Source organism: Homalodisca vitripennis, chromosome 3 (assembly GCF_021130785.1).
Source record: "Homalodisca vitripennis isolate AUS2020 chromosome 3, UT_GWSS_2.1, whole genome shotgun sequence".
NCBI lineage: Eukaryota > Metazoa > Arthropoda > Insecta > Hemiptera > Cicadellidae > Homalodisca > Homalodisca vitripennis.
Genome location: NC_060209.1, coordinates 82,465,611 through 82,482,978, shown reverse-complemented (window position 1 = coordinate 82,482,978; position 17,368 = coordinate 82,465,611). Strand labels below are relative to the sequence as shown.

Genomic DNA, 17,368 nt, shown 5'->3' with positions numbered 1-17,368 from the left:
TTGATCCTATCTTGATTCGCAAAGACAAAACTACCCTAGTCTGTAGTAGCTCTCATGAGTTGTAAACCTTAGGCACACTCACACACATACACACATCTTAAGGTATTGACCATTTATATTAATAATACCTTTACTTTGATAATTAGAGAGTAGATCAAGTTACAGTATGAATTTAATTAACTACTTGGTAGTGTGAAGCAGGCCTTTAGTAGGTTCAATATTAGAGTTTAGTCTCCTAGCCTGGTTGGGATGGTACTCAAAAAGAGAGTAAAGCTCGATCTTCAATTTAGTATGCTGAGACACAGTGACAGTTGAAATCTATTGTCTATCTGTACCGTCTAAAGAGATAAAACAATGTCAAGACAGCTTCACTAGGAGTATTATCTACTCCTTTGCTCAATTAAGGTTTTAAAGGGGGTGGAAGTTTCATAGCAAGTGGTACTCACTAGAGACAACACCAAGATGATACATTCACCCAGTTATATTGCTGGTGTAGATAAAGTAGTACCATCATCACTATCTGTATTATTTTACTGCAGAAGTAATGTCCAGAATAGAATGAGTCTAGAGTTTTGACCTAGTGCTATGGAGGAGAAGGTCCAAGTTACCACATCTATCCGGAGAAACTGCTTGGCATGATGGAAGCACGCCTGTAACAGCTCTGGTAAATCGTAGTGCTCTGCGGCACAGATCAGCCCTGGGATGTTAGTGCAGGTCAGCGGGCAAGAACTCGTGTGAAGGTAGTCCAGCAGTATCCGGAACGTGTCAGGATCAAACTCTATTATGGTGAACTGTCAACAAAAGTGGTTAATATTTTCAGATTTAAAAACTATTTTGAAATAATATTAATCACTTGTAACATAATTTTACAGACAAAATCAGTTTTTATAACTGATTGACAAAATGGTAAACCACTTCTAATCCTATATGACAATTTGAGGTAGTTTTTAAACGTTAATTGTGTTTAGTACCATAATTTTAATATTGTTCTTGAGTGGTCTTTAAAAAATTACAACTTGCAAGCTTATACTGAGTAGTAATGACCATGATTAAGAGGATGTAAAAAAATATGTGGTTCTAGTAATTACACTCAAGGATATAATAATACATTTACTTTTATTTAAATACCATGGTAGCTCCTTTATCTTGTACAGCAGTGTTTCTATTATTAAAAACGGGGACTGATGTATGAACTTGTTTCTGATTTCGTTGGACTTTATTTTTTGACAGTACTAGTCTTAATAGAGCAACATTTCCTACAAAAGTAAATTGTAGAACAAGCTTAGCAACTAATACCTAATAAGGAAAGAATCACATCAGTAAAATCTGTGAGTTGAAATGTTTAGGAAAGCGGATCAAATGAACACCTACCAGGAAAACAACTGAATTAATAACTTACCTCAACCTGTGCAAGCTTTGCTCTATCTACTTTCTGAACGTCTGCACAAACGCTGAGTCGAGGCACTGCTAACTGAGACGCTCCCGGCTTGTCTTTGTCCTTGTCTTTTCCTTCTTTGTCTGCAATAAATAAAGTATTATTTTAAGGAATTTCAATAAAAATGGGAAGTGGTGATTATTAATTCAAATTGAAATTGAAATTTTTCCGTATTGCAGTAGACAATTTTTTACAATTGTATTGCATGCGTCTAACTTATTCTAATACAAGTTGAGTTTTAAAACATCACAAAGATCTGAATTTTTCAGAATTTAGGCTGGAAACATATTTCTGTATCTACCATAAAACCAAAAAAATACAATAAACCTTGATAAGAGTAAACAAATGTGAGAACAGAAAAAAAAATCATTGTATGTTTTATTCACATATTATTTTTGCACATATGAAATGCCAGGCAAAAATGGGTTCATCATTTCAAACTAGCATGAGAACACATATCAATGAGTAAAATATTGTTTTCATTTCATAATATTCACAATAACCATTTTGGAACATTGTTAATTTGTATAACAACATTCACTAATTAATCTCCACAATATTAATTCAGTTTGTTAAGCTTCTTAGTAACTTTTTGTTAGAGCCATTGATGTATGACTATTGATACAAAGCAGAGCAGTAATAACAGTCCTTTTTTATCCATTCTGTTTAGGTCAATGTAATGAGCTGACTTTCGGTCTTGTTAAATACACAAGGATGTAGAGACAAAATAAAACTGTTTAATTTTGCTCAGATATTTTGAAATTCATTTTATGTTTATCAATTTTTAGATTTCTAGAAACTTTAACTCATAAAAATGAGGGACACAATTGAAATGCATATAGATACTTTAGAAAACTACAGTTATGACTCTTCTGAGAAGCACAGATATAAGAACAAAATTTATTAAGAGTTCTACAAAATTCTTGAGAATGATATATCAAGATTTCAGATAAAATGATCATGCATGTCAAAAGACAGTATAATTAGCACCAAGACTACTATTGGAATGCAGACAGTCCCAGTGACTGCTTACAATAAAGGTTTAAATATATCGGGAATCCATTTTGGAATGGTAATATGTGACTAAGCATTGTTAAAAATTTTGATTTTTTAAAATACCATAGGTATTATCCCTCTATCCAAACCCACCTTACCATAAAAGGTCCAAAAGATGGCCCTTTATGCTCTCTACCAGATACCACCTGGAATATTTACCTTTTATGGCAGAACTTCCAAAACATAAGGTCAGTGATTGTCATTACAATAAATCTTTACCATCGTAATCCACCTTGATTTACTTCTCAAATCTCTCCAGAGACATTTAGAAGGGAAATCATCAAAATCTTTAGCATTTCCTAACAAAAGTGAGAGTTATGGGGACAAATTTATATCCAAGCATCTTACAAACTATCAACCTAACAGGCCTGAATCGAGTTTTCTACACATAACGTGATTCCAGATGCTGATCTAAGAAAAAGGTGAACTAAAGCTAACCTCAACATTCACAAGGTTTGAAAGTTCTTAGCCCACAACAGTGATATTATGTGGAAAAAATGTTATAAAGGATGCTCAGCATAAGTATAAAAAAGCATTGATAATTATAGTCACTGTTAAAAATCCCCAAAAATCCTGTCTTTTGTTCCCTTATACTAGGCCCTAAAATATGGAGCCTCTAATTGTGGTTAAAAACATAAGAAACAAGCATGATAATTAGATATAACCTAGCATCTCTGATGTCAGTAAGAAATTACTATTTCTACATTTTACATCTGTTCTAGTACACAGAGGCCAGAATATGAGTCCTACAACACAGGTGTTATCAGAAAAGTTTCCTTGGATGCCATAATATCTCTAAGCATATTTGGTATTCACTATGAATATACAAAGAAATCGTCTTCCCAGTCTCATTTTTATCTCATTTTACCAGGTCTCCTCCAAGTCTAAAATTGTTGCACCATTAGTAGTCCTTACTTGTACAGCAATATTATTCCCAACAGCTCTGAAGTCAATGGGGTGGTTGGAAGAAGCAATCTTTCGGCATCTTTTACAATCTCACTGCATCGGACCTGGATGGTCGTGGTTCAAAAATCGGAATGTTATTGAGAACCTTAATTTTATCACAAGATAATATTTCCAGCATGCCCAGAGGTACAAGATTTCACAAGGTCAAATTAAGATTTTTAACTACCCCATAATATTTAAATGTCTTGTAGGTTGTGATGAAATTTGAAACTCAAACTGAAGTTAGTGTTTACATACATATAATTAATAAATTTCCCCTCAATATGATTTGGTATGTGGTTTACATTATTTGTTAAAAATATGTCGTAATTACCTATTTAAAAGAAAACTATATCTCACTAACCTTCAGTTCTTGGCAATATCTTCTATTGATACATTATATTATTATTTTACAAAATGTAAAGAAGAACGAAGATAGCACTTCTTTTCCTGCAATTTTTATTTATCTATTAGACCAAACATGAGTATTTAACTTTGACAGTGAACCTACTAGAACAGTCTTGTGATGAAGCCCACTTCTTCTTGTCCTCAGCTGATAGCTGGGTATGCTGTTTCCTGATAGACCGGCCCCAGCCTGCAGTAAGCGTGCCTAGTCTGGAGAATGCTCTCTTCACCATGGGAGAACTTGGGACACTCTTAGGCCTGAAATGAAATATGAAATTCGAGTCTTTCAGGTGCTAAATTTCTCTACTTGAATCAATCTTTGCGATTGCTCATTCTTTTGATATGCATAGTAAATATATGTGGTTATGAGCCTCACCACTTGGTTTTGAGATAAAGCCCAGCTCCTAATATATCATATGTCTTATTGGCTGAGCTCTTCTTTTATTTCTCAAAAGGCTCCATTAGTAATTTTTAACTGAAGCCAAAATAAGGGACAGCAAATAAATTTTAGCCAGATTAAATCCATACTCATACCTGAGACTGCTTTATATATCAGGCAATGCCGTTCTTCAATCACATCAGATAGAAAAATATTAAATATTTTCTGATTAAACGGAGGTCACTCATTTAGAGCACGCTACAGCTGTTATGGTTTGGTGGGTGTGCTGTACATATTGTAGGATGTGATTTTTCTTCACTTTTAGGTAGTTATCAAGATCAGGGAAGTTATGTCAGCATGTGTTCAAGGTCATTGGCTAGTGCAGTCACATTGTGAATGTAAATTCTTGCTAAGAATTCTTTTTAACTAACAAGATATTATAACAACATGCAAACTCACAAGCATTTATGAAAGATCCTCTAGAATTTTTATATTTTACTGATCTGTACTACCTCAAACAAAACTTTTTGTTCATAGTCAACAGAGTGGGGTAGTAATGAAGTTGCTGCCGCAGCCCACGTTGATGGCTGTTGGAATTACTGTCAGCCTGTTCAACTACTAGTTCCTTCTACGAAGCAAACCCAAAAAATTAAAAAAGTCTCATAACCTTGAACAATTTGGTGTGTCGCTACCAAACTTTAACGTCCCAAATCTTGATAACTATCTTGAAATGAAGAAAAACCCATTCTACAATGTTTACTGAAATTTCGCCTAATCATAACAACCACAGCATCCTCTGAATGGATGGCGACTCTTTAAAAAGTACTGAAAATTGTCAAAAGAATTAAGAATTTGTTTCCTTAGGTTTCAAATATAATTGTTGTATATTATCAAAGCAACATCCAAAATAAAGAAATGTACAGTTAACAACAGAAAAAAATGTTCTTAATTTTCAGTTAAGCTTTAGATACCTTGGACTTTCTATATCAGGGACTTGAAGAAAATTGCTGCTTTTTGGCTTCTGGGGGCTGGGCAGACTGGGCACAGCTCTGGCAAGTAGCTCTGCCACGGGCACTTGAGGGGAACCAAACCCCGTAGAAATACCATAGAGCATTTCTTGAAACACCCTGCAATAGGTAATACATTTAGAATTAGTTGTTGGTTCCAAAAATCTTGAGTAATTAAATATGTTATTAAATTTGTTTAACAACATGCAAGAAACAGTGACATCTACAGTTAAACCTTTTTCCTTTAAACAGTTCATACCTGCTTCGAACTCCAAGGATTGCTCGAACTCCAATAAACCTGCTCTTTTGCTTTGATTGACCAACCAGAAAGATGACGTCAAATAGGTTGGCATTGACTGCAATATTAGCCTCATCCTGTAGGAACACTCTTGTGAAGTCCTTGGCCAGCTGGTCATAGTCCTCGAAGCGATCTCTCACAGAGTCCAGGAGAGGACTGGAAGGCCTCATGTGACCAATTGGTCTCCAAGATCCTCGCCTGCAATATTGTTTTACTTAGTGAACATTATAATTACCTCTTATTATTTTATAAGTTCTTGGTTGAGAGAGCTAGATAAATATCAAGACACACTGTTATTTAATTTAAACATAGAACTATGCTGATTGAATAGGAAAATAGATAGTTTGGTTTAAATTTATTAAAACCATAATGAGATAAGGATTAATTTCATTTTACTACTTACAAGAAAGAGTTTTACATAAGTTGGCCCATTCCATCCACCTCTGCGTATCTAAAGGATTGAGTTTATACAGAATGTAAAACATTTTTTAACATCTTCACTGTGGTGTTAATGTGAAATTGTACTTTATAATGATGAGTGACATTGAGTTCTCTTAACACAGGTGTCCAGGCCTGTTTTTACAGAATAGGCACAGTAGGCATGTGACTAGGGCACAAGACAATTGGCAATTTCTTGGGGGGTGCCAAAAAATGACAAATGAAAACAATTGTGGTGGTTGTATTTGCACGTGTGATTGTGCTATTGCCAACACCCAAACCTGACCACAGCCGCTTGCTGCTGGCATGACATCTGCCAGCCCCGCTGTGTGCACCGTGCTCCCTTCCACCACCTTTAGTTGCAACACAACCACGCTCGCTCACTCTGTGATTTTGAGATCCGGCAACATGGAGTATAAAAAAATAATTGAAAGTAAATAAAATACTCAGTTCTGAAATTCATCACAATCAAACTGATTTTTCAAAGACATAAAGAAAATTGAAAAATTAAGATGAAACGAAAGCTTTCAGTCAACTTATTTTTTTTTTTTAACTTCGAAACAAAGAATAGATCAAAAGAGACTCTCAATCTTTTTATTCTGACTTACTTACTCTCAACCAACAAGACAGGTATTTTGTAAATTTTGCCTTCCTTATCTTTCAACCAGAGGAAAAATCCACATTTTTTCCCAAAGAGTTTAATGATCGAAAAAATACAATGCTTGCAGCTGAGATTTTAAAAATCTGATTAAAAATTTATTTAGAGGAAAAAGCCTACATCTAATATCACCAAAATAATTCAAAGCCAATACCAGGAAAAGTGAAATATTGACTAGAGTTGTATCTGTTGTAAAGATTTTATTGAATAGAGATCTCCCATTTAGAGGTGTTAATGAAAAATTTGGATCTACATCAAACAGGCTTTTTCTAGGTTGTTTTGAGTTGATAGGTGAATCTGATCCATTTCTTGTTCAACACATAGCAAAATATGTCAACAAAGGTAAAGTTAGTGTACCATACCTTCATCTGACATTTGCAGTGAATTTATTGAGATTATGAGTAAAAAAGTACTGGGAGAAATCTTAAATGAAATGGAACAAGCTCATCATTTTTCTCTAATCATGGACTCCACACCAGATGTGTCAAACATAGGCGCTGTAGTATTTTGGTATATTTCACTGACCAATGCTTGCACCAATGAATGCCTGCTATAACTCTTACCCGGTGTATGCCACAAGTCTGGAAGAAGCAACCCTCAGTTTACTTGAGAAACTTGAGCTGAATGTTGATAACTCTCATGGATAAAGTTATGACAATGCACCCAACATGTCGGGCATATACTCAGGTGTTCAGGTAAGGATTTAAAGTAAAAATGATCTTGCTGATATGCACCATGTGCAGCTCACTCACTAAACCCAGCTGGGTGTTTTACTGCCAAGAAGGCATATCCATAAGCAACCATTTTTTTCATTCCTACAAGGCCTGTGTGGTATTTTCTCAGCATCCATTCACAGGTGAAACGTTCTCAAAAGTCGCATTGAAAAGAGTAATGAAGGAAAAAAAAAATATCAGAGAAAGCAAACTATAACTGACACTAGATGGTCTACTAAGGCTCTGATAATAAGTCAACATGAACTGAAAGACGTTCTTGAAGAGCTAGTACAGACCACAGGTCATACTCAGACACCAATGACACAAAGTCACAGCCGACAACTAAGTGTTTTCTGCCTTTTTGAAAACACTTAGAAATTTCAAAACTATGTTACTTGCTGTGATCTGGAATGAAATTCTTGAAAGAGTGAACAAAACAATTCAGACACTTAAAAATTAAGACTTAGTTCTTTTTGGTGATACAAAGAAATTTGAAACAATATCCTCGCTTTTTAAATGAACAAGAGACTTGTTTCATGATTAAGAGACAAAAGCATTGAAACTTGTATAAAAGTAATGCAACATTTTTTATATAGGTTCATGACATTAGTGATTCTAGAACTGACTCTATAAGGGTTTCAAAACACTCAAAAGTTGCTTAAATTCTGCATGGTAACATTGTTCATAATATTAAATTAATATTCTCTATAACTCTTTAGTTGCTCAGATATCAGGTATGATCAAATTAATTACATTTAAAACGCATAAACCAATAGTTAAAACTTTTATTTTTGTAAGGCCTTTTGATAGCAAGGCTATCTTTGTCAGACACATAACAATAGTAAATACAAAAAGTAAATTTGATTTTAACAATAAACATACGTGATTTCAATATTAATTTGTACTGTGTGGCATATACGAGATATACGAGGGGGTACCCAAAAAAAACCGGAATTATTTTATAAAAATTATATATTATCAAATTTTTTACAATACGACCTTATCTCCTTCAAAATAATCTCCATTACAACTAATAAACTTGTCCGTAAACTAATAACGGTATTTCCATTGATCAAAACATTTTTTGTAGTCATCTTTAGAAAGGGCTGCAAGCTCGAGCTTCGTTTTTTTCTTAACCTCTTCAACGCTGTCAAATCGTTGACCTTTCAAGCCTCTTTTCATGTGTGGAAATAAAAAAAGTCGCATGGAGTGAGGTCAAGCGAGTAAGGTGCGTGGGGCAGCGGAACCATGCCGTTTTTGGCTAAAAACTGCCTAACTGAGATGGCTGTGTGTGCCGGTGCGTTGTCGTGGTGGAAGAACCAGTCTCCAGTCTGCCACAAATCGGGTCTTTTCTGGCGAACTTTTCGCTGAACCGAGCTCCAAGTTAACCCACTACTCTCTGATAGTTCCTCAATTGTCTGTCGACGGTCGGTGAGCACAAGTTCACGAATTTTCTCAACATTTTCGTCCGTTCGAGAGGTTGATGGACGTCTAGAACGAGGTTTGTCTTCAATCGACATGTCGCCATTTTTAAATCGAGCGAACCACTCGTAGACCTGAGTTTTCCCCATAGCATCATCTTTGTAATTTGTATTGAACATTAAAATAGTTTCTGCAGCATTTTTACCAAGTAAAAAACAAAATTTCACAGCTGCACGTTGTTCACTTAAACTTGCCATGACAAAAAACGAAACAAGAACAAAACAGTGTTAGCGAAAACAGTCACTACGAACGAACAGAATGCACTAGGACAACGGAACTGGGGTCACTGAGCTCACAATGGGTTGCGCGACACACGCCTAGCGGCAGGAATGTGTACGACACGCTGCCGGCCGCCGCCAGCAATACAATTCCGGTTTTTTTTTGGTACCCCCTCGTATATATATATATATATATATATATATATATATATATATATATATATATATATATATACAGATCTATCAAAAGATGTACAAAAATCATTAAAAAACATACAAACAAAAACTTGAAGAATAAATTGAAAAATCCAAAAGATGAATGAAGAAATTATTAATAAATCAGCCATATACCAAATCAAATGTGATGACTGCAACAAAAAATACATTAGATAGACAAGAAGAAAAAATTCATAAGTAAGGATTCAAGATATAAAGAACATTGCTCCCACATTAAATTGAACAGAAAAGAAAAATCAGCCGTCGCACACCACTTTTTCAATACTGGACACACTATATCAAAGGATAACCTAAAACTATTAAAACACGTTGACACACCTATATTTAAATGGATGGGAATCATTACATAAATCAAACAAACAAAGAAGATTTATTAAATCAATAACATGGACCAATACAAAATTCAATATTACTTTCACGAAGGTTACAAAAATAACATTACAAATTTATGTAGTATAATTCCAGTAATGATTTAATTTTATTTACACCCTACCCACACAGGACAAATTAATATTAAAATCACATATATTACTATTAAAATCAAATTGACTTTTTGTTTTTACTTTTGTGATGTATCCGACGAAGATAGCCTTGCTACTGAAAGGCCTCACAAAAATAAAATTTTAAGTGCTGTTTATGTGTTTTGAATTTAATTAAGTTAACAGTAGCTAATAAAAGCTCCATCTTCTACAGGTATGATTAGTTTATTTTCACCATAGGTAAATAGTGTTAGACACAATTTTAGAGTTCTTAAGGGTCATTGGCTGAATGTAGATCTAATCACATATAAACATTGTACCTTGTAAAAAAACGCAACACTATTATTTAGTATAGCTAGAGTTACTAATCTAAGATAAAAAATAGAGATATATAGGCTACCTCCTTGGCTAGGTCTTGATCCTCGTTATGGGAGGGAGGTACAAATTATTTATAATTAGTTATTAATTTATTCACTGTTTATTATTCTTCTAATACAGATGTTACTATGTGTTGGCCAATCACATGAGAGTGTTAGGGATAAAGGCATGCAGTTCCATCATTTATTGAATGTTAGTGAAAGCTGATCAGATTGTTAAGTAATTAGTAGCCTTGAATTAAATTGGATTGATTAAAGATTTACTAAGCCGTTTCAAACGTTGTTGAGGCAATTAGATGATTAAAGCCGATCTCTGTGTAAAATCGTTTGATTTTACAAATCATCTCATCATTGTCATTTTGTATTACATGTTCCTTTATTTGCTACAAACTCACAAATTCAATTCTGCTTATGTTTGTAGATTGGCTCCCAAAACAAACATATTTAATCATCACTCTTCTTAACATAATTTGTATTCAAGTCACTTTACTTAAAAACGTATGCAACTTAAAAAAAAAAATTATCACAACATTTAACAGCACATATACCAGTATTGTATAGATATTCTATATTGTCTTTAAAAATTAAAAGTTAAAGATTAGTAAAAAAAAGAAAGAACCAACATTCCAAGTACCTTATTTAGAGTTCATTATAAAGATAGATGGTTTGAAAAGAAATTCTTGCTATTTGCAAAAGTTATGAATTTTCTTCTTCAGGTGTGTCAAACATAAGGTTAAGAATGTAAAAGTGAAGCAGTGTTCTTTTCTCCTGTCTTGGTGCAGGCTTTCAGTTACATGTTTATATTTTGACATACAACTCTTTTTGTTTCCAACTTTATTTTGGCATGTTCAATCACCATGGTATTGAACTGTTAATGATTTTATAAGCTCAACATTACAATTTAGGATTTTACATTTCAAGGAGAGAGCAGATATGAGATTTTAAAAATTCAAGTTTATTTCTTTTATTTCTTAATTTTTATTCACTTTTTTAAGGAGAGGTCAATTCCGTTGTAGTCTTATTATGCCTCTCGTAAATGATTGCAGGTTTGAGATTGTAATGAAATTATTGTTAGTGTAGTTTTTAGTACCAATATTAATGTAAGTTATATAAATTTGCTTTGACAATTGTCTGTTAAAAATTTTTTTGCTAAATAAAGAATCTGAATCTGAACCTCAAGAACCACTGGCCTGAGTGAGGATATGGAGGAGAGATGATGCAGTACAAGGTCGATAGTACTGATGAAAAGTGCAACGGTAATTATTTTACCAATACCAAAGAATTGTTTGTTGTTGTATAATTCCCAATGGCGCATGACTTTAAATAGTCATAATCCTCTTACTATTTTCCAAATGGTTTTAATAATTTAAAGTACTGTATTTTAATAGAGTAATAGAGAACAATATAAAGAATAAAAGAGGAATTAAACTTAAATCTTAAGAAGTTCTGAGCTTGGCAAGAACAATGAATACATAATGCAACTGCAACGTTACACCATGCAGAGTATTAAAGCAAGTTGAATAGACACGTGCATCGTGAACATTACTCATCACTTGTTACTACAGTCGTCTTGCATCCAAATGATCGTGTTTACAACAGAGCACACTAATCTTGTTTGTTACATGGTGTAGCGAGAATTGTAACTTTGATTATCAACAATTTCTTCAACAGTTACAAAGTAATAAACAACCAGTGCAGTATAGTTTCCTATAGTTGAGTAAAATAGTCGTAGTGTAAATAAAATCTTTTAACGAAACTTTTGAGAGATAAAGGATTTTTATGAATGTTAAAAATTTACAAATGTCTGCATTTCTTGACATTATGTTAATATTTAATCTTTGGTTAGTCAGGCATTATGTTTATTATGGTCGATTGTGGCATACCTTATTAGGAAGGTCTTGGATTTAATTGTTTTAAATATTTGTAAAGAGCAGTCATATTATTGATAGTGGTGTATTTCAAGTATTGCCGCCTAGGGGCCAGCGGCTACTGCTGCCCCTTGTTTGTTTCATAGCCGAAGTTGTAAAAACTTATTGTGTATAAACAACATTATAAGGTGAAACCAATTTAATCTCATTATACTGGTTATCCATTTATCAATAATATAATATATCAATCATTTATATTAGTAATGTATTTTAGTTTACCAAACACTGTACTGTGATTGGTTTGAAGAAATAAGAACATTTTACAATAATGAACCAGCTAATACATTTGATTCGTAAGTATACAAGCTGGCAATTCAATTACATATTTATTCAGCAAAATTAAAACAGAACTTTGTATAATTTACATTACTATGGTGATTAAACCAATTTTGTTCTTGATTTAGAGACTGAGAATGAATTGATAACACCATTGAAAGCTAATTTCATGGTCATTTCAGACTCTATGGTTAAAAAACCCACATCACGTGCTTCAGTCATCACCTTCTTTATAAAGTTTGTTTTTGGCGATACAAGAATTGTGATGGAAACAGGATTTTTCAGGACATTTGTCATTTTTCAGTGATAAAATACAGTACAGGTGTTACTGATTATATTGTATCACTGAGCGAAGGCAAATATCCAGAAAATCCTATTTCCTTTACTTAGTCATCGTCGATTGCGTGTATGTTTTTATCCGAATATGATCTCTCTGTTTCAATGTTATGTCAACATTGGGGTATAGATCTTGGACTCCGTAGACATGTAACAGTTTATAGAGATTAAAAATACTCTTAGAACGTTCTTGCTATTGAAGTTCCTTTGAGAAACAAAATAAATGTAGACATTCTATAGCAAAATCTTCTGGTGAAAGGTAGATCCTTATTATAAAAAGTGGACACTTGTTTTAGAGTGGTCAGTTAGTGTCTCTTTGTACGGTTCTTCTTTTTCACTTAATATGAAAAATCCAAAAATTGAGCTCAGCTCATTGTATTTTTCTTTTCCATTTCATTAGATATAGTGTCTAATATTACATATAAAGTGTTTATTTTAAAGTTATCTCTGCCTAGAAGTTTTATTTGACCTCCAGTCTAATCAGGATGGAGCTTTATTTTTGACTTCATCTTCATATATACGTATTTCTGACTTCAGCAGAGCTCCATTCCCATAAATATCTGATAATGATCCTTACATTAGTGTTACTGTTGACAAGTCTGTTTCAGGTGATGGTAGTTTTTCACTAGTAATATTAAATCTGTTGAGTAGATCTCCCCACAGAACTAACAAAAATGCAATCCAATCTTTAAAGCTTGCAAAGGTAGCTACCGGCTCCAATTCATGTGGTTACTTTTTCTGTTTCAGCATTGTAAATAATTTTGAGTGCTTCTATCACTTCTTTCCAATCTTTATTCAATGTCTTGCAAGCGTTATCTCTCGCTGACCAACGTGTGTTTGATAGACTTTTTAGGCTTAAGTTGTTTTTCTGTATCCGCGTATTAACAGAAACTATAATACTTATGACGCCCTATACAGTACAGGCCACAGTTTACAGTCTAACTTCCTAATATTTTGTATAGAATAATGCAGTACATTGGCCTTGACATACACACCCTTAATTTTCAAACATTCTCAATTGAATTGTTTACATATATTTATTAAACCCTGTCCTGGGCTACAGCCCTTAAATACACCATTGGTACAGTCACATGTTTAATATGCCAAACAACTAAACTTATAGGAATTCTTGAACTAGAAAATAATACAAAGTAATTATTAAATGCATTTAGGTATGTCACTTTTTTATTTTGGTCAAAGAAAGAGGAATAAGAAATGATGGCAGAAGAGAATGGGGTTTATGAATGATGCATAATAATAACAAAAAAATTAATATCTTAGTTGTGTAAATTTAATACTGAAAACAGATCAATAAATACATGTAACTATTCAGTATTAATATCTCCACAAATAAGTACCGTATTTGTTATATTTGTAGAAAAGAATAAGCCTCTTCAACTTGTAAAATTATTGTGTAATGTTTTCCACCAGGGAAATAACTGAAGTGCACAGTCGTTTAGAACCAAGAGCTTGATCTTACTTTCTTTGTGTTTCGGAAATGTTGCAATCTTTAAGTACAGAACCTGGGCGTACCTTCTAGATCTAAATTAAAATATACTGTACTGAAACTGATGTGGAACATTATCAAAAAATCTATTTACCAGTTGATTTGAAATTATATTTTTAGTACAATTTTAATAGAGATAAGTGAAAATTGGACAGAAGTCTGTTGTGTAGCTTTGTATTCCATTTATGTACAAAGTGTGTGATGTGTTGAATAGTAATAATATTTTCATACATAACTAATCGATTCTGTTTTCTACTTGTTATAAATTTAAACAGAGTAATTATTCAAGAAATAACTGTAAACAAGTATGACTACTAAAACTCAAAAATAATTCTATATATAAAACAACATTAATAAAACTTATGGTAAAGGGATAGACACAACCGAAAAAAGGAATGATAGGATGAATTCTAAGACTCACCTCTGTTATTTATGTAACTTCCATATGTGAGATAGGGTTGAAAGAAAATAATCTTGGCTGCACAGCCCCTGTAGCTTTGTTCGTTTGTTTCACCAAATAATAATAAAAATAATATGGTTGCCTAGAAGAGCACTAATCAAAATTCCTGAAGCAACTACGATTTAAAGCCCAAAATCATAAAAAAGCTCTATGCGTGGAAAACACATCCAGGGGCTGTGTGTAAGGAAACCAAAGTTACATTATGTTGCACTTTAAGACAGCAGTGTATCAGTATCTTAACGATTAACTATCTTCTTTTTTTAAATTTAATTTTCTTAGGACAAGAATCTACTCTAACAGTCATTCCCCGCACCAGACTAGGCCTATCAAGTACCCTTGCACCGCAACATTTCGACATTTACGGTTAGTGATGCGCCGCTCCTGGACATCCATAGGTTTCCCAGATTTAAGTGATACATCAGTTTTGCCATACCCTTTGTAGATTTAAGTGGAAGGTATAAACATTCAGAGTAAACCCTCCTGGGGATCTTTGTATTTATTGATCACCATTCAACAATAGTGTCGTAACGAAAGAGAGTTAGTTATAGGGGTTAATATCTCTTCCAAGAGATCTTAAATAAGGACTTCAAAATATATTCAAAGGAGACTAAGTATTGAGCAATGGAAACGTTGCTAAGCTTAATTCATACTTGAAATAACTCACAATCATATAATTTTGCTAGGTTTGCTAAATTTTCTGACTCTAAAAGAAAGCTCTTCGAACAGTTTTCAGACTGAATAGAAGACAGTCTTGTAAAGAAATGTTTCTTGAAGCTAATACACTCACATTTCCCAGCATTTATATTTATGAGTCAATAAATGTTTTAAAAAACGAATTGGAAACTTTTTCACTGTGACAAAGTTTCTTCTGACTACTCACTTCGGCTTCGTCATAACATTGCAATTTCACTCCATAAAGCAACATTCTTAAAACAAAACATATCTTTTATAAGTGCATAACCATGTTTAACTCTCTTCCAGCTGACTTGAAGGTTGTTATTGTTAAAAAAAATACTTAGAAATGTTCTTGAAATTATTGTTCTTTACATTATCTTTTCTAAGCAAATTTAGTAGTAAATGTCTATCAGCATGTTGTATATTAAAATTGTTAGGTTAAAATATTAAACAATCAACTTAATTATTCCTCAATCATAAATAGTTTTTACATAATGTTACCTGTAAGGTTTAGGAATTTGGCCGGTCTCTGCATGGTTTGCTAGGTTGGCAACAATGTCTTCCAGCATTTGTGATCTTGTCCTCTCTTGCATTCTTGCAAACTTTGGTGCAGAATAACTCGCTCTTTCTCCATTGACTATTTTTGTTAATAACCATTCTCGAAACATAGGTCCTTTGTCGAACACAGATTGTTCCCAGAGATAAGGCTTGTAGGCACCCACTTCGTCTCGAGTAACTACCGACACCTGGAAAAAAACTAAAAGTTCACAAAGTTGCATTGAAGAGGAGCCAATAAAAATGTTGATGTTTCTGTATTTATTATTAACTTTTACCTTTTAAAATTGTTCAATATTTACATGCATGCTAACAAGTAAAATATAAGTAAGATTTAAAGCAAGAATATAATAACAATAGTGAACACAAAATATTCATGTTGAGAACAAATAAACTCACTCTGCTGGTATGGAATGGTATCAGAAAATCAGATCAGATCACAAATTGCATCACACATGCATGTTTCTTGATAATTCTGTTCTCTTTAAGTGTAAAATTATTAGTTGATTTCTTTACTAGATAGACTATTTTCATTTTTTATAAAATCCTTTTTTATGAACAATATATCCTATGAAGGTACATGTTTTTCATATACAGTACTTGTATTTAGTTATACATTGTTGTATTACGCAGTGGATAAACTGTGGATAACATAAAGATGGGCCTCTTTTTTCATAGCCCAAAATTCAATATTTCATTGTTTAAATTGAAAAAGTATTGTTTAGTTTAATAACATTTACTTTTCAATGTGGTTTTAACAAAATAACATGTAGGCCTAGTAAACTGAAAATTCTTGGAGCAATTGAAGAATTTTTAATTTACTATAACTTATAATGATTACACAAATTTCCAAAATTAATTTTTATTTCAACGATGATGAAATTGTAGATTTTGAAAGGTGTCCTACAAAAATTAATATTGGAAAATGGAAAATTGTGTACGGTAACCATTATTAGTTGTATCAAATGTAGAAAACCTATCAAAATTCTTCTGTAACATACATACATTTAAATTGGATAATATAAAATAAGTGAAAACAACTAAGTTTTTAATAAGGGGTTTACTACTGACATAGAGTTCAGGTGGTACATTTAACTTTTTAATTGTGGTGGAAACATATTAAACATATGGTGCCACAACCACAATATTAGACTACCATGGCAATACTTAGCAGACTGTAGTAAAAGACAAAAGAAATTGTTTACAAATTTTAATCTTTACGAAAAATTATTGCAAATGTGGGTCAGAATTTTAAGTTAATTTTAAATGTACCCTCTGAACAAAAAGAAGTAAAACTTTATAATAGGCTACATTGTTAATAGCCTATTTCGTAACCAATGATAATTCTGAAAAAGATGTGAATTAAAGTTTAATTGTACCTTATTGTCATAAGGGTAATAAAAATAATATTTGTATGATTCTGAAAAATATTCCAAATAAATACAAATCATCTTGTATACAACTGAAGGAATTTTTTTAGAAGAAAGATCAGTTATCTTATTTT

General features: G+C 32.8%; 1 protein-coding gene across 1 annotated transcript in view; it reads right to left on the bottom strand.

Annotated features, from left to right (window-relative positions):
• Positions 1 to 17,368, bottom strand: part of LOC124358259 — a 145,896-nt gene that overhangs the window by 24,277 nt on the left and 104,251 nt on the right. The window contains exons 10-15 of the mRNA XM_046810552.1: positions 15,811 to 16,055; positions 5,487 to 5,723; positions 5,192 to 5,347; positions 3,948 to 4,099; positions 1,400 to 1,518; positions 609 to 791 (exon numbers count right to left, since the gene is read on the bottom strand). Of these exons, the coding sequence (XP_046666508.1) occupies positions 609 to 791; positions 1,400 to 1,518; positions 3,948 to 4,099; positions 5,192 to 5,347; positions 5,487 to 5,723; positions 15,811 to 16,055 (1,092 nt within the window). The remainder of the gene's footprint in view (positions 1 to 608; positions 792 to 1,399; positions 1,519 to 3,947; positions 4,100 to 5,191; positions 5,348 to 5,486; positions 5,724 to 15,810; positions 16,056 to 17,368) is intronic.